This window comes from Pongo pygmaeus, chromosome 6 (genome assembly GCF_028885625.2).
Source record: "Pongo pygmaeus isolate AG05252 chromosome 6, NHGRI_mPonPyg2-v2.0_pri, whole genome shotgun sequence".
NCBI classification, from domain to species: Eukaryota; Metazoa; Chordata; class Mammalia; order Primates; family Hominidae; genus Pongo; species Pongo pygmaeus.
In genome coordinates this window covers 22,476,408-22,503,487 of record NC_072379.2, presented here as the reverse complement: position 1 = coordinate 22,503,487, position 27,080 = coordinate 22,476,408, and the positions used below count along the sequence as shown (strand labels likewise).

The 27,080-nt window shown below is 52.9% G+C and overlaps 2 protein-coding genes across 10 annotated transcripts in view; both read left to right on the top strand.

The window, feature by feature from the left end:
* Positions 1-9,969, top strand: part of LOC129040956 (uncharacterized) — a 73,079-nt gene extending 63,110 nt beyond the window's left edge. For 4 of the 9 annotated variants that reach the window (XR_010127078.1, XR_010127080.1, XR_010127077.1 and 1 more), the window contains one exon: positions 4,425-9,964. Coding sequence is in view for 1 of the 9 variants with exons in the window: in XM_054495911.2 (XP_054351886.1) it covers positions 4,425-4,493 (69 nt within the window). In the remaining 8 variants the exon portion in view is untranslated. Of the gene's footprint in view, positions 1-4,424 lie in introns of all 9 variants that reach the window. The other 5 variants (XR_010127075.1, XM_054495911.2, XR_010127074.1 and 2 more) reach the window with 4 other exon arrangements.
* A 4,821-nt stretch (positions 9,970-14,790) lies between these two features.
* On the top strand, positions 14,791-19,941 carry LOC134737529 (proline-rich protein 36-like). The gene is made up of 3 exons (XM_063668465.1): positions 14,791-14,895; positions 15,055-19,319; positions 19,640-19,941. Exons 1-2 carry the CDS (start codon positions 14,791-14,793, stop codon positions 16,501-16,503), a joined length of 1,554 nt encoding a protein of 517 aa, XP_063524535.1. The 3' UTR covers positions 16,504-19,319; positions 19,640-19,941.
* Positions 19,942-27,080: the final 7,139 nt, after the last annotated feature.

The following is a 27,080-nucleotide window of genomic DNA, read 5'->3' as shown; positions in this document are numbered from 1 at the left end:
CATCAACTGCCTGGGCTCCAGTGGTCCTCCCACCTCAGCCTCCCTAGTAGCTGAGACTACATGCCTGCACCACCACATCTGGCTAATTTATTTTTTGTAGAGATGGGGTCTTGTTGTGTTGCCCAGGCTGGCCACATATTCCTGGGCTCAAGTGATCCTCAGCCTCTTAAAGTGCTAGGATTACAGATGTGAGCCACTGTATCTGGCCAGTTCATTTCCTATTACTGGCTTATTGTAAAGGATACATCTCAGAAACAGCCAGTGAAAGAGATGTACTTCCCAGATGTGGTGGCTCATGTCTGTAATTCCAGCACTTTGGGAGGCTGAGGTGGGAGGATTACTTAAACTCAGGAGTTTGAGATCAGCCTGGGCAACATGGTGAAAACCCATCTCTACAAAAAGTTAGAAAAATAAAAATAAATACCCGGGTGCAGTGTTGTGCACCTATTATTCCAGCTACCAAGGAAGGTGAGCCAAGAGGATGCCTTGAGCTGGGGACTGGGGAGGCTTAGGTTGCTGTGAGCTGAGATTGTGCCACTGCACTGCAGCCTGGACAAAAGAGCCAGACCCTGTCTCAAAAGAAAAGAAAGATGCCCAGGGCAAAGTAAGTTAGGAGGGGCACAGAGCTCCCATGCCCTCTGTTGAACATGCCACCTTCCCAGCATCTCCTGTGTTCAGCAACCCCAGAAGCTCTGCAAACCCCATTCAGGGTGTTTATGGAGGCTTTATTACGCAAGCATGATTGATAAAATCTTTGGCCACTGGTGATTAAGTCAATCTTCAGCCCCTCTTCCTCCTGGAGTTCAGTGCATGAGGCTGAAAGTTCCAAGCCTCTGATCATGTGGTTGCCCCCAAAGTTCTTAGAGGCTGTTGTATTAGAAACCTGGGACCAAGACTAAATATTAAAAACAAAAGATGCTCCTATCATGTCTATCACTGAGGTCTTTGTAAGAGCTTTAGAAGCTCTGTGCCAGGAACCAGGGACAGAGATTAAATATGTATTTATTTTCTTTTTTTGAGACAGAAGCTCCCTGTGTCATCCAGACTGGGGTGTAGTGATATGATCATAGCTCACTATAGCTTTGACCCCCTGAGATCAAGCCATTCTCCCTCCTCAGCCTCCCAAGTAGCTGGGACTACACATGCACGTCACTGATGCCCAGCTCATTTTCATAGAGATGAGATTTAGTTATGTCACCCAGGCCGATCTCAAACTCCTGGGCTAAAGTGGTCTTCTCACCTCAGCCTCTCAAGTAGCTGGGACTACAGGTGCACACCACCATGTCTGGCTAATATTTATTTTAATTTTTTTCTAGAGGTGGGGTCTCACTATGTTGTTCAGGCTAGTTTTGAACTTTGTGCTTCAAGTGTTTCTCCTGCCTTGACCTCCCAGTGTTGGGATTATGGGTGGGAGCCACCATGCCCAGCAATCACAAGGATCTTTATGAAAGAAAGAGGGTAGGAGAGTTAGAATTGGAGCAGGAGATGTGGTGATGGAAGCAGAGGTCAGAGAGGGAGATTTGAAGATGCTTCACTTCTAGCTTTGAAGATGGAGTGAAGGGCCATGATCCAAGGAATGTGGGTGGCTTCTAGAAGCTGGAAAAGCTAAGGGAACACCTTAGAGTCTCCAGAGGGAATGCATCCTGCTGACACCTTGACTTTAGCCTTAATAGACCTATTTTGGGCTTCTGGCCCCCAGAACTGTAAGATGGTAGATTGGTGGTGTTTTAAGCCACTAAATGTAAGAAACTGCAAACTGTTGCAGCAGCAAGAAGAAATGAACATGAAGCCAGTCATGGTGGCTAATGCCAGCAATCCCAGCCCTTCAGGAATTTAGACAGGAGGATCACTTGAGGCCAGGAGTTCAAGACCAGCCTGGGCAACATGGTGAGACCTTGTCTCTATGAAAAATAAAAGAATTGGCTGGGCACGGTGGCTCATGCCTGAAATTTCAGCACTTTGGGAGGCCAAGGTGGGTAAATCACCTGAGGTCAGGAGTTCGAGACCAGCCTGACCAACATTGCAAAACCTTGTCTGTACTAGAAATACAAAAATTAGCCAGGCATGGTGACAAGCACCTGTAATCCCTGCTATTGGGAGGCTGAGGCAGGAGAATCACTTGGATCCAGGAGGTGGAAGTTGCAGTAAGCTGGGATTGCACCATTGCACTCCAGCCTGGGCAAGAAGAGTGAAACTCTGTCTCAAAATTTAAAATAAAATAATAAAATAAATAAAATATATAAATAAATAAAATAAAATATATAAAAAATAAAATAAAATAAAATAAATAATAAAATAAGAAAAGTGAGCCAGGGATGATAGGATACACCTGTAGTCCCAGCTACTAGGGAGGCTGAAGTGGGAGGACCACTTGAGCCTGGGAATTTGAGGTTACAGTGAGCTGTGATTGCACCACTGCACTCCAGCCTTGGTGACAAAGTGAGATCTTGTGAAAGAAAGAGAGAGGGACTGAAAGAAGAAAGAAAGAAAAGAAAAAAAAGAGAAGACATGAGCATGGTGGGCATGGGGACAGATGGCAATGTTAAATAGAATGGTCAGGGGTGGCCTCGTAAGTGAAAATTGAGCAAAGACTTGAAGGAGGGGAAGGAGTTGGCCAAGGTGCTGAGGGAAGAGGATTATAGGCAGAAAAACAGAATAAAGTGTCTGAGGTGTGTCTAAGGCTCTGGAAGGAGGCCAGTGGAGCAGAAGGATAGAGGGAGAGAATTAGGGGAAGGGATCAGTACATATCGCATAAGCCCTGGGAGGTTATTGCTGGGGCTTTGGCTTTTACTCTGACTGAGATGGGAACTGTGGGAGGGTTCTGAGCAGAGAGGCGACATGATCTGTCTCCCGATATAAAAGCATTCTCTGGCTGCTGAGTTGAGAAAGGCTGTGGGAAGATTTGGGTAGAAGCATGGGGGCCAAGCTGTGGCAACATCAGGCAGGAGATGTTAGTGGTCTTGACCAGGGTCTTGGTGGTGTTGAGAGATGGTCAGAGGAGAGAAGTAGGGGAGGAGGCCAGGGAGTTGCTGGGTGGGGATCTTCAGTACGTGTTGAAGACAGTCAACAGGATTTCCTGACAGACTAGATGTGGGGTGTGAGAGAAGGCAGGGGTCAAGGTTGAGTTTGATTCTTACTGAATTATTAAGTAATTTTAAAAAACACTACTGCCTTTCTCAATCCTACCAAGTATGGGATGCTAGATTAAAGAAATCTCTTCATTCTCAGTGCAGTGGTTCATGCCTGTAGTCCCAGCTGTTTGGGAAGCAGAGATGGGAGTATCTTTTAAGGGCAGGAGTTCAAGACCAGCGTGGCCAACATAGCAAGACCTCCTCTCTACAAAAATGTTTTTCAAAATTTAATAAAATAAATGTAGCTAGGCATGGTGATGTATACTTGTAGTCCCAGCTACTCAGGTGGCTGAGGTGGGCAGATCTCTTGAGGTGTCAGGAGTTTGAGGCCAGCTTGGGCAATATAGCAAGACCCCTCACTCTACAAAAAATTTAAAAAATAGCCAGGTATGGTAGCACTCAACTGTAGTACCAGCTACTGGGGAGATGAGACAGCAAGATGGCTTGAGCCCAGGAGATTGTGGCTGCAGTGAGCTGTAAGTACACAACTGCACTCCAGTCTGGGTGACAGAGCACGACCTGTCTCACAGTACAAACAGAAATACAAATAAAATAATGAAATCTCAAGTTAGAGCCTTTTGTCTCTGCAGCCCTTGCAACCTCGGAGCTGTGCAGTGGGGTTTGTATTTCTGGGAATGAGGAGACCCCTGCCCAGTGTTGTTGCCTGACTAATCAGTGTTTTTAAAAATGTATTAATTGGGGTAGGTGCAGTGGCTCATGCCTGTAATCCTGGCACTTTGGGAGACCAAAGGGGATGGATCACCTGAGGTCAAGAGTTCGAGACCAGCCTGGCCAACATGGTGAAACCCCGTTTCTACTGAAAAAACACAAAAATTAGCCGGGCCTGGTGGTGGGCACCTGCCCAGCTACTTGAGAGGCAGAGGCAGGAGAATCACTTGAGCCTGGGGGTGGAGGTTGCAGTGAGCCGAGATCGCGCCACTTCACTCCAGCCTGGGCGAAATAGCAAGACTCCATCTCCAAAAAAAAAAGAGTATTAACATGTAATGATTTTATTATTAATATGTAATGAATATTAAATATTTTTTAAAATTTGTATTATATCAACATGTAATGGTTTTATTAATATGTAATAATATTTTTAAAATTTAGTTATATTTTCTAATTTTAATATATTTATATAAAGAAAAAGCCTTAGAGATCTTCAATAAAGTTAAAAAATGTAAAAGGATGCTAGACCCCAAAAGATTGAGAACTTCTAGTTTAGAAGTATTCAAAGTAAGGTACATGGAACTTGCTACTTAATCTATTTTCTTTCTTTCTCTTTTCTTTTAGGAGATGGGGTCTCACCCTGTCACTCAGGCTGGAGTACAGTGGTGCCATCACAGCTCACTGCAGCTTTGAACTCCTGGGCTAAGGATCCTCCTGCCTCAGCCTCCTGAGTAGCTGGGACTGTAGGTATACATGATGACACCTGGCTAATTTTTAAATTGTTTTGTAGACATGGGGTCTCACTTTATTGGCCAGGCTGGTGTCAAACTCCTGGCCTTAGGTGACCTTTCCACCCCTGCCTCCCATCCTAGAGGTATGAACCATGACAACAAGCACTTGCTCAATTTTCTAAAAAGATAAAAAATGTCTAAAGGCTGTGGGATGATGGCAGGAAAAGTAGAAAAACAGAAGAGTAAGTTCAAATAACTTATTCACACATATTCTTTCGACAGCAAGAAGAACTTGTAGTATATATGTTCCTTACAAAAAAAAAAGGCAAATAAACTGTTGTATAAGAACTTCAACACACACTGTACAATATTCCCACTTTGCTGACATCAGTTATGGAAATTCTTCGTGGTTTATTGACTATCGGTATCAGTATTTTGCTTCTCTGATCATTTTTATCAACTTCCTCATTGGTTAACTTTTCTCCAAGGTATGTTGTATTGTGACATACTGCTGCTGCACAAACATGGCTAGCATCTTTTTATTAGACATATAGAATGCTTCCCTAATTTCTTTTTTTTTTTTTACCATCTATCTCTGTGTTTTGCATTTTTCTTACCTTTATTGTCAGAGACTCCAAAAAGTCCGTTGTACTAATTTATCATGATTTGCTTCATTAATATATATTTTGCTTATATGGAGTTTTACCCAACAAACCTCATTAGATAATTTCTAACCTGTTCCCCCCCCCCCCACAAGACAAGGTCTTGCTTGGTTGTCCAGGCTGGAGTGTGGTGGTGGTGCTGTCAGAGCTGTCTGTAGTCTCAACCTCCCAGACTCAAGCAATCCTCCCACCTCAGCCTCCCAAGTGGCTGAGACTATAGGTGCTTACCTCTATGCCCAACTCATATTTGGACTTTTTCTGTATGTGGGTTCCAGAGGGATGACTGCGAAACGTGAGTATGCATAGATTTTGGTATATGCAGAGATAGGTGGCTGGAACGAATTCTCTCTGTATACCAAGGGACAACTGTATGTGGTTTTACAATTATGCTGTAGGACACATACAGTTCTGTAGCCTTTAAAATAATAATTTGTAATGACAAATAATTTTTAATAGGGTGGAATAATAATATTGATAAAAGTAGCAGTTGGCCAAGTGTGGTGGCTCACACCATTAATCACAATACTTTGGGAGGCTGAGGCAGGAGGATGGCTTGAGGTCAAGAGTTTGAGACAGGTCTCGGAAACAAAGGGAGTCACCATCCCTACAGAAAAATACATGAATTAGCCTAGTGTGGTGATGTGTTCCTGTAGTCCCAGCTACTTGGGAGGCTGAGGTGGGAAGATCACTTGAGCTCAGGGAAGCTGAGACTGTAGTGAGTCATGATCAGGCCTCTGCACTCCAGCCTGAGTGACAGAGTGACACTCCGTCTCAAAAAAGAAGCAGCTAACATGAAGTGACCTTTTACTAGGTGCCTATAAATATCATAGTTTAGTTTCTTATAACTGTTTCTTATTTCACTTAACTACTCTGTCTTCAATCACTCCTAGATTTTCACTTGAGTTTGTACAGTTGACCTTTTGTTTAGATTGAATTGCCTCCCCAAGGTATTTCCAGAAGTAAGATTACTGTGAGTCATGGTGAATGGACATTCTATTTGCCCTTGGTGTAAACTGACAAGGTTTTAGGTGCCTCCCAGCTATAATCCCAGCCCTTTGGAGGCTAAGACAGGACAATTGCTTGAGGCCAAGAGTTGGAGGAGGCAGTAAGGTGAGACCCTGTCTCTATTATTTTAAAAAATTGCCAAGCTTTACCCTGGAATGCTATGTACTACTTAAAACACCCCTCATAGTATAAGAAAGTGTCCATTTCACTGCACCTCTGCCAGCACAGGGTATTATAATTTAATAAGTTTTCTTTCATTGTTTTAAACAGATAAAAGACCTCATGTTACTTTATTTGTCACATTTTAACATCTTTCCTTAGCTCATTAGCTCTATTTCTTTTCTGTCTGTAAATGGTTGTTGTTGTTTTGTTCTTTGAGACAGGGTCTTGCTGTGTCACCCAGGCTTGATGACTGTAATGGCATAATCATGACTCACGGCAGCCTTGACCTCCCATGCTCAAACTACCCTCCCATGTCAGCTTCCTGAGTAGCTGGGACTGCAAGTGTGCACCAGCACTCCCAGCTAATTTTTTTCTTTTTTTGGATAGAGACAGGGTCTTGCTGTGCTGTCCAGGCCGGTCTCTAGCTCCTGGCCTCAAGCAATCCTCCTGCGTTGGCTTCTGAAATTGCTGGAATTTCAGGCATGAGCCGTGATGTCTGGCCTGTGCTAGTCTTTTATTTTCTGGAGTTCTCTTTACTTTGTGCTAGCCAATCTCTCATTGTGCTGTTCCCCTGTTATAATGAATAATTCTCTGTATTAAATTTTACCACTTTAAACTTTTGAGTGGTTTATATCTCCTGATTGGACTCTGACTAATATGCTAGGAAGGGTCCCAGGAGATAAACCCACACAGATGGGATTTGGGCATAGGTTTGGTTATCCAAGGGGCAGTGCTGAGCTCCTTGCCAATGGGAAATGGGATGCTGGTGATTTCCAGGAAGTGACCTCACAATAACTCAAGCTACCACTTACTGTTGATTGTGATGAAATGCCAGCTGAGGCACATGCCTTGGGAGTTAAGTGGTTGCTGCACTTGACCACTGTGAAGAGTGGTGTGGGAAGGGTCCTTTTGGATGCACTTGAGCAGGGGTCCCCAACCCCTGAGCCATATAGCTGTAAGGAGCCACACAGCAGGAGGTGAGTGGTGTAGAGTGAGGGAAGCTTCATCTGTATTTACAGCCACTCCCCTTTGTTCACATTCCTGCCTGAGCTCCACCTTCTCTCAGATCAGCAGCAGCATTAGATTCTCATAGGAGCTCACACCCTATTTGTGAACCGTGCATGTGAGAGATCTAGGTTGCGCTGTCCCTATGAGAATCTAATGCCTGATGATCTGTCACTTTCTCCCATCATGCTCAGAGGATGGGACCATCTAGTCACAGGAAAACAGGCTTAACACAGCCACTGATGCTACATTATGGTGAATTCTATAATTTCATTATATCTTACAACATAATAGGGGAAATAAAGTACCTAATAAATGTAATGTGCTTGACTCTTTTGGCCCAGCTCCTGCCTCCCAGCAGCCTCTTCAGGCCTAGAACTTTCTCCAGTCAGCCTCTACAGACCAAGCTCATGGCATCCAATGTCCTATTTAGTCCCATACCCTACCTCACAACAGTCTGCAGTTGAGGCTACTGCCTCATGGCAGCCTCCACAGGCGTGGCTCCATCATTACAACGGCCTCTTTAGGCCCAGCTCCTGCCTCCCAGCCTTCTCTCCAGGCCCAGAGCTTTCTCAAATTGACCTCACCAGGCCCAGCTCCTGCCTCTCATCAGCCTCCCAAGGGCCAGCTTTTGCCTCACAGCCACCCTCCAAGACCTAGCTCCTGTTTTACAGTGGTGTCTTGAGGCCCACCTTCTGCCTCCCGGCAGCCTGTACAAGCCCAGCTCCTGCCTTAAAACAGCCTGTTTAGTCCCAGCTCCTGCCTGTAGGTGGCCTATCCAGGCCCAAAATGTCCACAAGTCGGCCTCTCAAGGCCCAGCTCCTGCCTTTCGTCAGCCTCCCAGGCCCAGCTGCTGCCTGCAGGTGGCCTCTACAAGCCGAGCTCTTTCTTCTGGCTGTGCCTGGAGGCCCAACTTCTGCCTCACAACAACCTCTTTTGGCTCAGCTCCTGCCCAGCTCCTAGTGGCCTTTGTAGGCCCAAAACTGCCTCAAGTCAAGCTTTCCAGGCCCACTTTCTGCCTCTCAATGTCCTGGACAGGCCCAGCTCCTGCGTGAAAATGGCCTCTCCAGGCCCAGCTCCTGCGTGACAATGGCCTCTCCAGGCCCAGCTCTTACCTTCCAGCAGACTCTCCAGGCCCAGCTTTTGCCTCATGGAGGTCTTCCCTGAACAGTTTCCTACCTGCCTCCTGGCAGCCTTGATAGGCCCAGATCCTGCCTCACACATCATTAGTGCCAGCTTATGCCTCACGGTGGCTTCTCCAGGCCCAGCTCCTGCCCCCCAACAGGCTGTCCATGCCCAAAACTTCCTCAAGTCGGCCTCTTCAGGCAGAGCTCCTGCCTAACTCTTTAGGCATGGCTCATGCCTCTCGGTGGCCTCTCCAGGCCCAGCTCCTGCATCCTGGTGGTTTCTCCAGACCAAGAATGTTCTCAAGTCTGCCATTCCAGGTCCAACTCCTGCCTCTACAGGCTCAACCTCTGCCTCACAGCAGACTCTCCAGGCCCAGCCTCTGCCTCACCGCAGCCCCCCAGGCCAATCTGCTGCCTTTCAGCAGCCTCTACAGGCCCAGCTCCTGCCTCCCAATGACCTCTCTAGACCAAGCTCATGCCTCACAGTGGCCATTCCGGCCTAGCTTTTGCCTTTTGGCAGCCTCTCCAGGCCCAGAACTTCCTCAAGTGGGCCTCTCCAGGCCCAGCTCTTCCTCCTGGCTGCATCTCCAGGCCCACCTCCTGCCTCACAACAATGTGTTTCCACTCAGCTCCTGGTGGCCTTTGTAGGCCCAAAACTTCCTCACATCAAGTTCTCTAGCACACACTTCTGTCTCCCGGTGGCCTGAACAGGGCCAGCTCCCGTGTGACAGTGGCCTCTCCAGGCTCAGCTCTTGCTTCAAGGAGATCGTCCCCCAGCCAAGTTCCCGCCTGCCTCCCAGCAGCCTCGACAGGCCCAGTTCCTGCCTCACATTGTTGTCATTAGGCCCAGCTCCTGCCCCTGACAGGCTTTCCAGGCCAAAATCTTCCTCAAGTTGGCCTCTCCAGGCTAATCTCTTGCCTCACACTGGCTTCTTTAGGCCCAGCTCATGCTTATTGGCAACCTCTCCAGGCCCAGCTCCTGCATCTTGGTGGCCTCTCCAGGCCCAGCTCCGGCCTCCCATCGGCCTCACAGCAGATTCTTCAGGCCCAATATCTGCCTCACTGCGGCCCCCCCAAGCCAAGCTCCTGTCTTTCAGCAGCCCCTACACACCCAGCTCCTGCCACTTGGTGGCCTTCTTAGGCCAAGCTTATGAGTCACAAGGGCCTTACCAGGCCCAGCATTTGTCTCACGGCAACCTTCCCCTGGTCAGGTTCCTGCCTGTCTCCCAGCAGCCTGGACAGGCCCAGGTCCTATCTCACACTGGCCTCTACACCCAGCTCATGCCTCATGGTGGCCTCTCCAGGCCCAGCTCCTGCCCTGGGATGTCGTCTCCAGGCCTAAAACTTCCTTAATTCAGTCTCTCTAGTCCCAGCTACTGCCTCCTGGCAGCCTCTGAAGGCCCAAAGGCTCCTTAAGTTGGCCTCTCCAGGCCCAGTTCCTGCCTCCTATCGGCCTCTACAGGCCCAGCCTCTGCCTCAGGATGGCTTCTCTAGGCTCAGCTCTTCCTCGTGGCTGAGTCTGCTGCCTCACAACAACCTCTTTTGGCCCAATTCCTGCACAGCTCATGGCAGCTGCGGTAGGCCCAAAACTTCCTCAAGTCAAACTCTCCAGGCCCACCTGCTTCCCAGTGGCATGTTCAGGCCCAACTTTGACTTGAGAACAATCTTTGCAGGGCCCACTCTTGCATCCCAGGGGCCTCTCCAGGCCGAGCTCTTGCCTCATGGCAGCTGCCCCAGGCCAAGTTTCTGCCTGCCTGGCAGCAGCCTCGACAGGCACAAGTCCTCCCTCACACTGGGCTGTTTAGGGCCAACTCATGTCTGTCGTCGCCTATGCAGGCCCAGTTCCTGCCTCCTGTGGACTCTCAGAGCTGCAAACTTACTCAAATCAGCCATTTCAGGCCTAGCAGGATCCTACCTTCTGTTGGCCTCTACAGGCCCAGCCTCTGCCTCACAGTGGAACCTTCAGATCCAGCTCGTGTCTCACTGTAGCATCCTCAGAACAAGCAGCTGCCTTTCAGCAACCTCTACAGGCCCAGCTCCTGCCTCTGAATGGCCTCTTTAGGCCAAGCTTATGCCCCATGGTGACTTTTCCAGGCACAGCTTTTGCCTTTTGCAGCCTCTCCAGAATGTCCTCAATTTGGCATCTCCAGGACGAGCTCATCCTCCCGGCTGCATCAATGGGCCCATCTCCTGCCTCACAACAACCTCCTTTGGCCCAACTCCTGCCAAGTTGCTGGCAGTCTGTGTAGGCCACAGAATTCTTAAAGTCAAGCTTTCCAGGCCTACCTTCAGGCTCCCGGCAGCCTCGACAGGAACAACTATTCCCTTACGGAAGCTTCTGAAAGCTGAGTTTCTGCCTGCATCACGGCATCCTCCGAAAACTGAGCATTTGCCTCATGGTGGCCTACCCGGGCCACAAATCCGCCTGCCTCCCAGCAGTCACGACAAGTCCAGGTGCTGCTTCACAATGGCCCCTTTAGGCCCAGCTCATGCAAAAAGGCGGAATCTCCAGGCACAGCTCTTGCATCCTGGCAGCCTCTGCAGGCCCAAATTGTCCAAAGACGGCTCCTCCCAGCCCAATTCTTGCCTCACATCGGCGTACACAGGCCTACACTCTACCTCACGGTGGACCCTCCAGGCCCACCACTTGCCTCATCGTGGCCTCCTGAGGCCAAACTCCTGCCTTTCAGGAGCCTCTACAGGCCCAGCTCCTCCCTCCCAATGTCCTCTATAGGCCAGGCTCAGGCCTCTCGGCGGCCTTTGCTTTTTTGACATCTGTTCCAGGCCCACAGCTTCCTGCAGTCGGCATGTCCAGGCCACGCTCTTCCTCTGAACAGCCTCTGCAGCCCAAAATCATCCTGAAGTCAGCCTCTACAGGCTCAGCTCCTGCATCCCAGTGGCCTCTGTAGGCCAACCTCATGCCTCACGGCGGCCTGTACAAGCGAAGCGTTGACTTCTTTGCATCCTCTACCGGCCCTGAACTTCCTCCAGTCGGTCTCTCCAGGCGAAGCTCTTCCAGCGACCTCTGCAGTCTGAAATAGTGGTGCTCATCTCAGCTTCTACAGGGCTAGCCTCCTGCATCCACGTGGCGGCTGCAAGCCCAAATTTTCCTGAAGTCCGTCTCTCCAGGAGGAGCTCTTGCCTCTCAGTGATCTCTCCAGGAGCAAAACTTCCTCAAATCAGCCTCTCCAGGACGAGCTCCTGCCTCTCAATGGCCACTTTAGACCCAGCTCACTCCTCAAAAGGGCCTTTCGAGGCCCATTTTGTCCCTTTTGGTGGCCTCTCCACACCCAGAACCTCCTAAAGTAGGCCTCTGCAGACCCAGCTGGAGCCTCCCAGCCTCCTCTCCAGGCCCAGCTGTTCCTCCCCGCTGCATCTACAGGCACAACTGCTGCTTCACAGCAACCTCTTCAGATTCATCTTCTACTCAGCTCCTAACAGTCATTGTAGGCCCAAAACTTCCTCAAACAAAGCTCTCCCGGCCCACCTCACGCCTCATGGAGGCCTTGCCAGACTCAGCTCCTGCCCACCGATGTGAGTCTTCAAGCCCGCAAACTTCATTCGGCTTCTCTAATCCCAGATTGGGCCTCTCGACAGCCTCTGCTGGCCCAAAGCGTCCTGAAGTCTGCCTCTTGAGGCCAAGATCCAGCCTCCCGGCAGCCTCTCCAGGAGCAACGTGTCCTCAAGTGGGCCTATCCAGTACCAGCTCCTGAATCCCGTCGGCGTCTAGAGGCCAACACTCTTCCTTGTGCGTGGCGACCACTCCATGCCCAGGTGTTCCTCGTGGTTGCGTCAACAGGCCAACCTACCACCTCACAACAAACGTCTCTGGGCTAAGATACTACCCCGATAATGCCAGCCTTTGTAGCCACAAGCCTTTCTCCAGACAAGGATCTGCAGGAACAAACTTTTCTTCCGCCAAATCTATGTAGGCCCAACTTATACCCACAGCTGGCTGGAACGCATGCAGCTCTGGCTGCAGAACAACACCTACAGGCCCCACTTTTCCATCCCAGGGACTTCTCAGGCCCAGCTCTCGCCTCACAGCGGCTTCCCAGGGCCAAGTTCCAGCCTGCCTCCCAGTGACCTCGACAGGCCCAGCTCCTGCCTCCCGATGGCCTCTTTAGGCCCAGCTCATTCCTCATGATGGCCTTTCCAGGCCCGGTTTGTCCCCATTGGCCGCTTCTCCAGGTCCAGCACCTCCTCAAGTCGGCCTCTCCAGACCCAGCTGCAGCCTCCCGGTGTCCTCTCCAGGCCCAGCTCTTCCTCCCGGCTGCGTCTACAGGCCCGGCTCCTGCGTCACAGCCACCGCTTTGGACTCAGCTCCTGCTCAGCTCCTGGTGGCCTTTGGCGGCCCAAAACTTCCTCAAGCCACGCTCCCCCGGCCCATCTCAGGCCTCCACGGTGGCCTCTCCGGACTCAGCTCCTCGCCCTCCGACGGCATCTCCGGGACCCCAGACTTCCTCCAGTGGGCTCCTCTCGGCCCAGCTTGGGCCTCCCGGCGGACCCTGCGGGCCCAAGTCGTCGTGAAATCGGCCTCCCAGGGCCCAGGTCCGGCCTCCCGGCGGCCTCTCCGGACGCAGCACGTCCTCGAGTGGGCCCCTCCAGGGCCAGCTCCTGCCTCCTGTCGGCCTCTAGAGGCAAGCCTCTGCCTCCCTCATGGCGGCCCCTCCGGGCCCGGCTCTTCCTCGTCCTCCTGGCTGCGTTGACAGGCCCAACTCCTGCCTCCAAAGAAAAGCAAACAAGCTCTTTGGGCTCAGCTCCTGCCCGGCTCCCGCCAGCCTTTGTGGGCCCAGCCCTTTCTCCAGCCGAAGCTCTGCAGGCCCGCCTTCTGCCTCCCGGTGGCCTGTGCAGACGCAGCCCTGACTGAAGAACAGCCCCTGCAGGCCCCGCTCCTGCCTCCCAGGGGACTCTCCGGGCCCGGCTCTCGCCTGGCCTCACGGCAGCTTCCCGGGGCCAGCTTCCTACCTGCCTCCCGGCGGCCTCGACAAGCCCAGCTCCTCCCTGACGGTGGCCTGTTTCGGCCCGACTCATGCCTCTCGTGACCCGCCCAATGGTGTCAGCTCCTGTCTCGCACTGGCCTCTGCAGGCCGAGGTCCTCGCTCACGCTGGGCCGTGGAGGCCCGGCTCGTGCCTTTCGTAGCCTCCCCGGGCCCTGCCCCTGCCTGTTGGCGGCCTCTCCCGGCCCAGCATCGACCTCACAGTGGGCCCTCCAGGCCCACCTCTTGCCTCACCGTGGCCTCCTCGGGCCAGGCTCCTGCCCTTCGGCGGCCTCTGCAGGCCCAGCTCCTGCCTCCCCGTGGCCTCCGTAGGCCAAGCTCCTGCCTCCACGGTGGCCTTTCCAGGCCTGGCGTTTGCTCCTTTGCATCCTCGCCAGGCCCTGAACTTGCTCCAGTCGGCCTCTCCGGGCCCAGCTCTTCCTCCCGGCAGCCTCTGCAGGCCCAAGTTGTCCTCAAGTGGGCCTCTCCCTGGCCAGCTCCTGCCTCCCGCCGGCCTCTACGGGCCCAAGTCGTCCTCCACTCGGCCTCGCCTGACCAAGCTCTTGCCTCTCGGCGGCCTCTCCAGGTGCACAACTTCCTCCAGTCGGCCTCTCCAGGACCAGCTCCTCCTGCCTCCTAGTGGCCTCTTTAGGCCCAGCCCGGCTCACGCCTCCCGGCGGCCCTCCCAGACCCCGCGTTTGACTTTTGGCGGCACATTCAGGCCGAGAGCTCGACCTCCGGTCTGCCTCTCCAGGCCCAGCCTCGTGCCTCCCGAGGGCCCATAGACAGGCCCAGGCTCTGCCTCACAGCGGAGTCTCCACGCCCTGCTCTTGGCCTCCCTGTGCCCCCACCCAGTCCGAAGCCCCTGCCTTCCGGCGGCTTTGACAAGCCCAGCTCCTGCCTCCCGACGGCCTCTTTAGGCCCACCTCACTACTCACGATGGCCTTTCCGGGCCCGGTTTGTCCCCTTTGGCGGCCTCTCCAGGCCCAGCGCCTCCTCAAGTCAGCCTCTCCAGACCCAGCTGCAGCCTCCCGGCGTCCTCTCCAGGCCCGGCTCTTCCTCCCGGCTGCGTCTGCGGGCCCGGCTCCTGCCTCACAGCCACCGCTTGGGACTCAGCTTCTGCCCAGCTCCTGGCGGCCTTTGTCGGCCCAAAAATTCCTCAACACACGCTCTCCCGGCCCAGCTCAGGCCTCCACGGTGGCCTCTCTGGGCTCAGCTCCTCGCCCTCCGACGGCGTCTCCGGGCCCCCAGACTTCCTCCAGTGGGCTCCTCTCGGCCCAGCTTGGGCCTCCCGGTGGCACCTGTGGGCCCAACTCGTCATGAAGTCGGCCTCCCCGGGCCCATGTCTGGCCTCCGGCGGCCTCTGCGGGCGCAGCACGTCCTCGAGTGGGCCCCTCCAGGGCCAGCTCCTGCCTCCCGTCGGCGTCTAGAGGCCTAGTCTCTGCCTCCCTCATGGCAGCCCCTCGGGGCCCGGCTCTTCCTCGTCCTCCTGGCTGCGTCGACAGGCCCAACTCCTGCCTCCCAAGAAAAGCAAACAAGCTCTTCCGGCTCAGCTCCTGCCCGGCTCCCGCCAGCCTTTGTAGGCCCAGCCCTTTTTCCAGCCGAAGCTCTGCAGGCACGCCTTCTGCCTCCCGGTGGCCTGCGCAGACGCAGCCCTGACTGAAGAACAGCCCCTCCAGGCCCCGCTCCTCCCTCCCAGGGGCCTCTCCCGGCCCAGCCTCGACCTCGCAGTGGCCCCTCCAGGCCCACCTCTTGCCTCACCGTGGCCTCCTCGGGCCAGACTCCTGCCCTTCGGCGGCCTCTGCAGGCCAAGCTCCTACCTCCCCGTGGCCTCCGTAGGCCAAGCTCCTGCCTCCACGGCAGCCTTTCCAGGCCTGGCGTTTGCTCCTTTGCATCCTCGCCAGGCCCTGAACTTGCTCCAGTTGGCCTCTCCGGGCCCAGCTCTTCCTCCCGGCGGCCTCTGCAGGCCCAAGTTGTCCTCAAGTGGGCCTCTCCAGGGCCGGCTCCTGCCTCCCGCCGGCCTCTGCGGGCCCAAGTCATCCTCCAGTCGGCCACCCCCGGCCCAGCTCTTGCCTCTTGGCGGCCTCTTCAGGTGCACAACTTCCTCCAGTCGGCCTCTCCAGGCCCAGCTCCTCCTGCCTCGCAGTGGCCTCTTTAGGCCCATCCCGGCTCACACCTCCCCGCGGCCCTCCCAGGCCCCGCGTTTGACTTTTGGCGGCCCCTTCAGGCCCAGAGCTCGACCTCCGGTCGGCCTGTCCAGGCCCACCTCCTGCCTCCCGACGGCCTCTTTAGGCCCAGCTCGCTTGTCACGACGGCCTTTCCGGGCCCGGTTTGTCCCCTTTGGCGGCCTCTCCAGGCCCAGCACCTCCTCAAGTCGGCCTCTCCCGACCCAGCTCCAGCCTCACGGCGTCCTCTCCAGGCCCAGCTCTTCCTCCCGGCTGCGTCTACGGGCCCGGCTCCTGCCTCACAGCCACCGCTTGGGACTCAGCTCCTGGCCAGCTCCTGGCGGCCTTTGTTGCCCCAAAACTTCCTCAAGCCACGCTCTCCCGGCCCAGCTCAGGCCTCCACGGTGGCCTCTCTGGGCTCAGCTCCTCGCCCTCCGACGGCGTCTCTGGGCCCCCAGACTTTCTCCAGTGGGCTCCTCTCGGCCCAGCTTGGGCCTCCCGGCGGCCCCTGCGGACCCAACTCGTCGTGAAGTCGGCCTCCCCGGGCCCAGGTCCGGCCTTCCGGCGGCCTCTGCGGGCACAGCACGTCCTCGAGTGGGCCCCTCCAGGGCCAGCTCCTGCCTCCCGTCGGCCTCTAGAGGCCCAGCCCCTGCCTCCCTCATGGCGGCCCCTCCAGGCCCGGCTCTTTCTCGTCCTCCTGGCTGGGCCGACAGGCCCAACTCCTGCCTCCCAAGAAAAGCAAACAAGCTCTTCGGGCTCGGCTCCTGCCCGGCTCCCGCCAGCCTTTGTGGGCCCAGCCCTTTCTCTAGCCGAAGCTCTGCAAGCCCGCCTTCTGCCTCCTGGTGGCCTGCGCAGATGCAACCCTGAGTGAAGAACAGCCCCTGCAGGCCCCGCTCCTGCCTCCCAGGGGCCTCTCCGGGCCCGGCTCTCGCATGGCCTCACGGCGGCTTCCCGGGGTCAGCTTCCTGCCTGCCTCCCGGCGGCCTCGACAGGCCCAGCTCCTCCCTGACGGTGGCCTGTTTCGGCCCGGCTCATGCTTCTCGCGACCCGCCCAGCGGTGTGAGCTCCTGCCTCACACTGGCCTGTGCGGGCCGAGGTCCTCCCTCACGCTGGGCCGTGGAGGCCCGGCTCGTGCCTCTCGTGGCCTTCCCGGTCCGAGCCCCTGCCTGTTGGCGGCCTCTCCCGGCCCAGCCTCAACCTCGCAGTGGGCCCTCCAGGCCCACGTCTTGCCTCACGGTGGCCTCCTCGGGCCAGGCTCCTGCCCTTCGGCGGCCTCTGCAGGCCCAGCTCCTGCCTCCCCGTCGCCTCCGTAGGCCAAGCTCCTGCCTCCACGGAGGCCTTTCCAGGCCTGGCGTTTGCTCCTTTGCATCCTCGTCAGGCCCTGAACTTGCTCCAGTCGGCCTCTCCGGGCCCAGCTCTTCCTCCCGGCGGCCTCTGCAGGCCCAAGTTGTCCTCAAGTGGGCCTCTCCAGGGCCAGCTCCTGCCTCCCGCCGACCTCTGCTGGCCCAAGTCGGCCTCCAGTCGGCCTCCCCCAGCCCAACTCTTGCCTCTCGGTGGCCTCTCCAGGTGCACGACTTCCTCCAGTCGGCCTCTCCAGGCCCAGCTCCTCCTGCCTCCCAGTGGCCTCTTTAGGCCCAGCCCGGCTCACACCTCCCGGCGGCCCTCCCAGGCCCCGCGTTTGACTTTTGGCGGCCCCTTCAGGCCCAGAGCTCGACCTCCGGTCGGCCTGTCCAGGCCCACCTCCTGCCTCCCGACGGCCTCTTTAGGCCCAGCTCGCTCGTCACGACGGCCTTTCCGGGCCCGGTTTGTCCCCTTTGGCGGCCTCTCCAGGCCCAGCTCCTCCTCAAGTCGGCCTCTCCCGACCCAGCTCCAGCCTCACGGCGTCCTCTCCAGGCCCAGCTCTTCCTCCCGGCTGCGTCTACGGGCCCGGCTCCTGCCTCACAGCCACCGCTTGGGACTCAGCTCCTGGCCAGCTCCTGGCGGCCTTTGTTGCCCCAAAACTTCCTCAAGCCACGCTCTCCCGGCCCAGCTCAGGCCTCCATGGTGGCCTCACTGGGCTCAGCTCCTCGCCCTCCGACGGCGTCTCTGGGCCCCCAGACTTCCTCCAGTGGGCTCCTCTCGGCCCAGCTTGGGCCTCCTGGCGGCCCCTGCGGGCCCAACTCGTCGGGAAGTCGGCCTCCCCGGGCCCACGTCCGGCCTCCCGGAGTCCTCTGTGAGCGCAGCACGTCCTTGAGTAGGCCCCTCCAGGGCCAGCTTCTGCCTCCCGTCGGCCTCTAGAGGCCCAGCCTCTGCCTCCCTCATGGCGGCCCCTCTGGGCCTGGCTCTTCCTCGTCCTCCTGGCTGCGTTTGCAGGCCCAACTCCTGCCTCCCAAGAAAACGAAACAAGCTCTTTGGGCTCAGCTCCTGCCCGGCTCCCGCCAGCCTTTGTTGGCCCAGCACTTTCTCCAGCCGAAGCTCTGCAGGCCCGCCTTCTGCCTCCCGGTGGCCTGCGCAGACGCAGCCCTGACTGAAGAACAGCCCCTGCAGGCCCTGCTCCTGCCTCCCAGGGGCCTCTCCGGGCCCGGCTCTCGCATGGCCTCACGGCGGCTTCCCGGGGCCAGCTTCCTGCCTGCCTCCCGGCAGCCTCGACAGGACCAGCTCCTCCCTGACGGTGGCCTCTTTCGGCCCAGTTCATGCCTCTCGCAACCCGCCCAGCGGTGTGAGCTCCTGCCTCACACTGGCCGGTGCGGGCTGAGGTCCTCCCTCATGCTGGGCCGTGGATGCCCGGCTCCTGCCTCTCGTGGCCTCCCCGGTCCCAGCCCCTGCCTGTTGGAGGCCTCTCCCGGCCCAGCCTCGACCTCGCAGTGGGCCCTCCAGGCCCACCACTTGCCTCACCGTGGCCTCCTCGGGCCAGGCTCCTGCCCTTCGGCAGCCTCTGCAGACCCAGCTCCTGCCTCCGCGTGGCGTCCGTAGGCCAAGCTCCTGCCTCCACGGCGGCCTTTCCAGGCCTGGCGTTTGCTCCTTTGCATCCTCGCCAGGCCCTGAACTTCCTCCAGTCGGCCTCTCCGGGCCCAGCTCTTCCTCCCGGCGGCCTCTGCAGGCCCAAGTTGTCCTCAAGTGGGCCTCTCCAGGGCCAGCTCCTGCCTCCCGCCGGCCTTTGCGGGCCCAAGTCGTCCTCCATTCGGCCACCCCCGGCCCAGCTCTTGCCTCTCGGCGGCCTCTCCAGGTGCACAACTTCCTCCAGTTGGCCTCTCCAGGCCCAGCTCCTCCTGCCTCCCAGTGGCCTCTTTAGGCCCAGCCCGTCTCATGCCTCCCGGCGGCCCTCCCAGGCCCTGCGTTTGACTTTGGCGGCCTCTTCAGGCCCAGGTCTTGACCTCCGGTCGGCCTTTCCAGGCCCAGCCTCCTGCCTCACGAGCGCCCATAGACAGGCCCAGGCTCTGCCTCACAACGGAGTCTCCACCTCCAACTCTTGGCCTCCCTATGTCCCACCTAGTCCGAAGCCCCTGCCTTCCGGAACCTTCGATATGCCCAGTTGGTGCCTTGGGATGTGTTCGTCAAGTCCACTTTACTTCTTAATACAGCCTTTCTATGCCGAGTTTTTTTCTTTTCTCGGCCTTTGTATGGTGAGAACTTTCTGAAGTTTGCTTTTCCAAGCCCACCTGCAGCACTGTGGAATCCTCGTCTGGCCCATCGCCTCTTCTCAGGTGCATCTATTTGTTCATGTTTTCCTCACAACTACCTCTTTTAGACTGCTCCTATCCAGCTCCTTGTGTCCTTTCTATATCACTATCTTTCTGAATTCCAGCCCTCCAATTTCACTGCCTTCCTGGTTTTAGGCTGAACAAACCTAAATTTTGCGTGACAATGGCTTCTTAAACCTGCCTCAACCAACCCAGCTCCTCCCTGACACTGGCCCCTCTAGGCCCAGCTGCTGTCTCTCGCTGTCCTCACCTGGCCCATCTGTTTCCTCATGTGTGCCTCCCAATTCCCAGCTCCTGTCTCACTGTGGTCTCATTTATACCAGCTCCTGTCTCATGGTGGCCTCTTCTGGCCCATCTTTGACCTCATAGTGGCGACTCAAATCCATCTTCTGCCTCATCCTGGCCTCTTCTGGTTTTGCTCATGCCTCGCATTCACCTCTTCCAGATCCAGATTTTTATTCTTTGATGGTCAACAGCATCAAGGAGCCTAAGTCTTCCTTGGACTCTTTTTTATTTGTAACTTCACAGCAGAGTGCCTTAGGAAAACACCTGTCTCTTCTTTTAACCTTGACAGTGGATTTCTAACAAATTTGTAATAAATTTTGCCTGCGTGGTTTCATACTGATTTTTATTTTATTTAGTGTCTCATCATTTTTCTTGTCTTCTTTCAGTGGCAATGGGAATGAGCCTCTGCTTGGGCCCTTTTTCTTCACTCTGGAAATGGCAGCTTCTCATTTCATGTATTCTATGTTTATATTTTTTACTGTAATCTTTTTTGTTTTGTTAGGGTCTTGCTCTGTCACCCAGGCTAGAGTGTAGTCATGTCATCATCACTTACTGCAGCCTTGGTCTTTTGACCTGAAGTGATTCTCCCAACTCAGCATCTTGGGTAGCTGATACTACAGGCACATGCCACCACGCCCGGCTAATTGCTGATTTTTTTCTGAGAGGTTGGTTCTGAGCCTCCCAATGTGCTACAATTATAAGCATGAGCCACCATGCCTGGCCTGCTATTTGCTTGGAATGAACTATTAAGAATTTACTTTTTGATTAATATACTATTTCTATATAGATTCATGTATATATAGATACTTTAAATTTTTCATGGATAACTAATTTTTTTCCCTTTTTTTGAGGCAATGTACCACTTTTTCAGGATGGAGTGTGGTGTTATTATCCCAGCTCACTGCAACCTCTTCTTTCTTGTCTTAAGTGATCCTCCCACCTCAGCCTGCTGAGTAGCTGGGAACCCAGGTATGAGCCACCATGCCCAGGTAATTTTTATATTTCTTTTGGAGAGTGGGTCTTACCATATCTCCCAGGCTGGTTTGAAACTCCTGGGCTCAAGCCATCCACCCCCTCAACCTCTTGCAGTGCTGGGATTACAGGTGGGAGCCACCACACCTGGTCTACCATTTTCTTTTCATGGATTATTAAGAATTTCCTTTATGGCAGCACCGTGGCTCACACCTGTAATCCCAGCACTTTAGGAGGATGAATTGGGTGGATTACGAGGTCAGGAGTTCAAGACCAGCCCAGTCAAGATGGTGAAACTCTGTCTTTACCAAAAATACAAAAATTAGCCTGGTGTGGTGGCAGGCATCTGCAATCCCAGCTACTCTGGAGGGTGAGGCAGGAGAACTGCTTGAACCTGGGAGGTGGAGGTGGCAGTGAGCAGAGATCATGCCACTGCACTCCAGCCTGGGTGACAGAGTGCGTCTCCATCTCAAAAAAAAATGAATTTACTTTTTAATAGTATAATGTAAATATATAAATATGTGTGTGTGTATATTCATATGTGAATATATGTGTGTATATATTTTCATAGCATACGCACACACACACACATTTACATTGTGAAAGAGATATTTGGAATACCTAGAAATTGATAGGCTTCTTCCAGGTTTTGAAAGCACCCTTAGCACAAACATGAAAGAAGTATAAACTATCATTATTAATGACCATGAACCAAGATGACCATGAGTCAATATTACTTTGCACCTCAACCACCTTCCAGCAGAGCATCTCAAAGTGCTGGATATATCTGAACATCACACCCTTTCACATAGACTTGGATGGTTTATAATTATTACTTCTTTTAAGACCTCAGTGTGATCCTTGTCAGGTTGAAATCAAACTATTTCTCAAGTCGTAGAGATATTGAATAATAGCTTTGGTCAGGAAATACGTATTGCATTTGGTTTGTCATGACAATCTCCTGGCCTAGGCAGATATAATATAGCAGAAATGTGTGTGTGTGTGTGAATATTCTTGCTCATAGATGTGGGGTTGGAAGTGGAGGGGTGTTGAATTTGATAAAACCAACAAGGGACAGGCTGCTGGGAAGAGGGAACTTGTTGTGGCAGCAGCTGTGTAACTCTAGAATTAACAAATGCTTGTATTCCACAGTTTTGTCTCCTGGAAAATAAAGATTATAATTCCTGCCTTGATATGTGGACTAGGTTATCCACTATATGCAAAATATCTAGTATATAATAAGTGCTGAATTAATACTACTTTCTGTACCTCATTCTTAATCACTGTTTAATTTTGAAAAGTTTAGAATGACTATGGGTTTTGTAAAAATTATTTGTAATTATTATATACAATCTTAAGTCCTATAGAAAAATACAAAGCAGGCCGGGTGCTATAGCTCACACCTGTAATCCCAGCACTTTTGGAAGTCAGGGTAGAAGGATTGCTCAAGGCAAGGAGTATGAGTCCAGCATGAGGAACATAGCAAGATTTCATCTCTATAAAAAATTAAAAACCAGTTATGGTAATGTGCACCTGTAGTCCCAGCTACTCTGGAGGCTGAGGCAGGTGGATCACTAGAACCCAGGAGTTTAAGACTGCAGCCTGTGTAACGGAGTGAGACTCTGTCAAAGAGAGGGCATGGGGGAGAGAGAGAGAAGAGAGAGAAAAACAAGGAAAGTACAAAGAAGCAAGTAATAAATCATGAAATTTTCAACCACCAAGAAATAACTCTTAATATTACATGATATGGCCAGGCCTGATAGCTCATCCCTGGCTGAGGCATGAGAATCGCTTGAGCCTCCGAGGCAGAGGTTGCAGAGAGCCAAGATTACACCATTCCAACTCCAGCCTGGGCAACAGAAAGAGACTCTGTCTCAAAAAAAAACAGAAAAAACAAAGTGAAATTCCTACCTCTTTTTGTGCAAATAGGTAGTTAGGTAGGTAGATATATTAATGGATTAAAAATAACTTTGCCTTGTATGGTGGCTCACACCTGTAATCCCAGCATTTTCAGAGGCCGAGGCAGGCAGATCACGAGGTCAGGAGATTGAGACAATCCTGGCCAACATGGTGAAACCGTGTCTCTACTAAAAATACAAAAATTAGCTGGGTGTGCTGGCGGTTGCCTGTAATCCTGGCTACTTGGGAGGGTGAGGCAGGAGAAGCACTTGAACTTGGAAGGCGTATGTTGCAGTGAGCCGAGATCGAACCACTGCACTGCAGCCTGGCAACAGAGCGACACTGTCTCAAAACCATAAATAACTTTACATTTTTTATATGTGTTTTAGTTTAAATATATATAATTTTCATTTTGCTTGATGCCACAGAAGCTGAAGAAACTAAAGTAAGGTAGGAGAATTTCTGAACTTCAGATAAATGCCTATGTGAAAGTGATATTGTGTCCAGAATTGGTGGGTTCTTGGTCTCACTGACTTCGAGAATGAAGCCGTGGACCTTTGTGGTGAGTGTTACAGTTCTTAGAGGCAGCATGTCTGGAGTGTGTTCCTTCTGATGTTCGGATGTGTTCAGAATTTCTTCCTTCTGGTGGGTTCATGGTCTCGCTGGTTTCAGGAGTGAAGCTGCAGACCTTCGCGGTGAGTGTTACAGCTCTTAAGGTGGCACATCTGGAGTTGTTCATTCCTCTTGGTGGGTTCATGGTCTCGCTGGCTTCAGGAGTGAAGCTGCAGACCTTCGTGGTGAGTGTTACAGCTCATGAAGGCAGTGTAGACCCAGAGTGAGCAGCAGCAAGATTTATTGCAAAGAGCAAAAGAACAAAACTTCCATAGTGTTGAAGGGCACCCCAGCAGGTTGCCACTGCTGGCTCAGGCAGCCTGCTTTTATTCTCTTATCTGGCCCCACCCACATCCTGCTGATTGGTCCATTTTACAGAGAGCTGAGTGGTCTGTTTTGACAGGGTACTGATTGGTGTGTTTACAATCTCTGAGCCAGACATGACACAAAGGTTCTCCACGTCCCCACTAGATTAGCTAGATACAGAGTGTCCATACAAAGTTCTCCAAGTCCCCACCAGAGTAGCTAGATATAGAGTGTTGATTGGTGCATTCACAAACCCTGAGCTAGACACAGGATGCTGATTGGTGTGTTTACAAATCTTGAGCTAGATACAGAGTGCCAATTGCTGTATTTACAATCCTCTAGCTAGACATAGAGGTTCTCCAAGTCCCTGCCAGAGTAGCTAGATACAGAGTGTTGATTGGTGCATTCACAAACCCTGAGCTACACACCGGGTGCTGATTGGTGTGTTTACAAACCTTGAGCTAGATATAGAGTGCCAATTGGTGTATCTACAATCCCTTACCTAGACATAATGGTTCTCCAAGTCCCCACCAGACTCAGGAGCCCAGCTGGCTTCACCCAGTGGATCCCACACTGGGGCTGCAGGTGGAGCTGCCTGCCAGTCCCTCACCATGCACCCGCACTCCTCATCCCTTGGGTGGTTGATGGGACTGGGCGCCGTGGAGCAGGGGGTGGTGCTTGTCAGGGAGGCTCGGGCCACACAGGAGCCCATGGAGGGGGAGGGAGGCTCAGGCATGGCTGCAGGTCCCGAGCCCTGCCCCACAGGGAGGCAGCTAAGGCCCAGTGTGAAACTGAGCACAGCAGCTGCTGGCCCAGGTGCTAAGCCCCTCACTGCCCAGGACTTGCAGTCCAGCTGGCCACTCCGAGTACAGGGCCCGCTGAGCCCACACCCACCCAGAACTCGTGCTGGCCCGCAAGCACTGCACGCAGCCCTGGTTCCTGCCCACGCCTCTCCATCTACACCTCCCCGCAAGGTGAGGGAGCCGGCTCTGGCCTTGGCCAGCCCAGAAAGGGGCTCCCACAGTACAGCGGTGGGTTGGCCAGAGTGGGTGCCAAGGCCGAGGAGGCGCTGAGAGCAAGTGAGGGCTGTGAGGGCTGCCAGCATGCTGTCACCTCTCAATATCTTTTTATTCAACATTCATTAAAATTATGAAAAAAGACAATAGAAGTATCATGATTCTTTTTAACCTGCAGTTTCTATTGTCACCCACAGCTGCTGTAGTTTTGGAATTGATGCATGTTTGAGAGTTTCTGTTTAATGTGTTTATACTTGGATAACTATTCTACTATTCTTTTTTTTTTTTTTTTTTTTTTTTTTTGAGACAGAGTCTTGCTCTGTCACCCAGGCTGGAAGTTGTCCATTTCCAAGACAAAGTGCCTTAAATCAGGTTAGGTCAGCAAACTACAAAATAAACCATATATACTAGGCCCCTGCTTGGACACTGAATGCCTGCTTGTCACCACCCTCACCATTTTAGTTGCCCCCTCCTGAACCAAAGAAGTTTAGTATAAGATGAAAGTTTACTAGCCTGCAAAACAGCTGTTTTTTTCTGTTCTTATCAGCCTGCCCAGCTACTTGGGTCATTAGTCAAATACTTGAAGAGGCTCTGAGGTAACTAGGATTTCAACACATTGTGGGCTGCAAAAAAATGCAGCAGGACAACTGTCAAAAGTAGAAAAGTTTCTCTTCAAATCTCATCTTGGTTTAAACATAAAATAACAGACACTAGGAATAATAGCTCCTTACTCTAAAGCCTCCTATTAACTATTCTTACACTTCAGCCCATTAAGTTGCTTGGCTTACTCAGGCATGTCTGGACAGGCCCAGGCAAGTCTCAGCTCACAGTTTATGACTCTTTCTTATTTGGAAATGTTACTGCTTCCTTAAACCTTTCCTAAGCAACTTCCTCTCCTTCTTTGTTCTTCCCTACACTTACCTATTTAGAAAAGTTTTAGGCTATTAGCAAATCGGATATCAGTTTAAGATTGTGAGGTTCAGCTCCAGCCAATGGATGCAGGACACAGCAGTAAGGATGACCCAAATGGATAAGGGATAAATAGATCTGCTTTTCCTTTGCTTGAATGTGCTCTTGCCATTGTTCCATCTGTGATTGAGCACCCTTTCTGCAGAAAGTAAAGATTGCTTGGCTGAGAGATCTTTTGTCCTCATGCTGGCTTTTCTTCATGGCACCAATTATCTATTTCTAACAATTTTGGTATTTCTAACAACAATCCTAAACAAAACACCGAAAGCCCCTACCCAACAACCAATAGGTGACATCCAGGAATATTGTGACCCCATAGTACTCAGCCTATGAGGAACTAGGGGAGGGACCTGCACATGAAGGGTTAAATTTCTTGTTGGAACTGTGCTGGGTGTGTCTGGTGCCAGACATCTGATCCTGCAAGACCATCATTAAAAGTCTCACTTTCACTGTTCTCTGGGTCTCTGAGTCCATTCTTTGGGTTTGGACAGGTGAGATTGTTTCTGACACTGGGTGTGGTGGTGCATGCCTGCAATTTCAGCTACTCAGGAGGCTGAGGCAGGTGGATCACTGGAGCCCAGGAATCTGAGGCAGCAGTGAGCTATCATTGTGCTGTGGTGTGATCTCTGTTCACTGCAACCTCTGCCTCTCAGGCTCAGGTGATTCTCCTACCCTAGCCTCCCAGGTAGCTGGGATTATAGGCACACACCACCATACCCAGGTAATTTTTGTATTTTTAGTACAGACTGGATTTCAGTATGTTGGCCCGGCTGGTTTCAAACTTCTGACCTCAAATGATCTGCCTGCCTCAACATCCCCAAGTACTGGGATTACAGGCTTGAGCCACTGCACCTGGCCTCAAAAATCACTTTTTTAATAAAAAATATACAGTCTCAGCCAGGTGCAGTGGCTCACACCTGTAATCCCAGCACTTTGGGAGGCCAATCACCTGAGGTCAGGAGTTCGAGACCAGCCTGGGCAACATGTTGAAACCCTGTCTCTATTAAAAATACAAAAATTAGCCGGGCATGGTGGCAGATTCCTGTAATCCCAGCTACTCAGCTGAGGCAGGAGAATCACTTGAACCCAGGAGACAGAGGCTGCAGTGGGCGGAAATCATGCCACTGCACTCCAGCCTCTGTGACAGAGCAGAACTCCATCTCAAAAAGAACAAATTAAAAAATAAAAATAAATAAAATGTTTAAATTCTTTTAGACAAAGAATAGGATGGCAGGGTTGTGAGAAGTCATGGGCTTCAGGGTTCCTGAAGGTAACTGAGCTCTGAGACTAAGTTTAGGCTTGTGGCCAGGGTCTTGTTTATGCCTGTCTTAAAGTATTTTCAGGGTCCCAGTGCTGAAGTTCACAGAGCTTGGAGGGAGAGGACCCTAGTCGAGACACATCACAGGGGCCTTGGGATGGCAGTGTGCAGTGAAGTCTCTGCACACTTTAGGATTTAAGCCTAGGTCTAACCTGCTGCAGAGCACAGGGGAGCTCCCTCTGTTTCACCTTGAGGCAAGAACAAGGGAACACCCTGGCCCTTGATTACACTGATAAAACAGAGGCAGTGGGTTGGGAAATAATGCATTCATTATATTCTGGGAATGAACAGAACCTCCACATCAAATTGAGTGGTGATTTATTAAAAGGAAGACAAGGCCGGGCATGGTGGCTCATGCCTGCTATCCCAGCACTTTGGGAGGTTGAG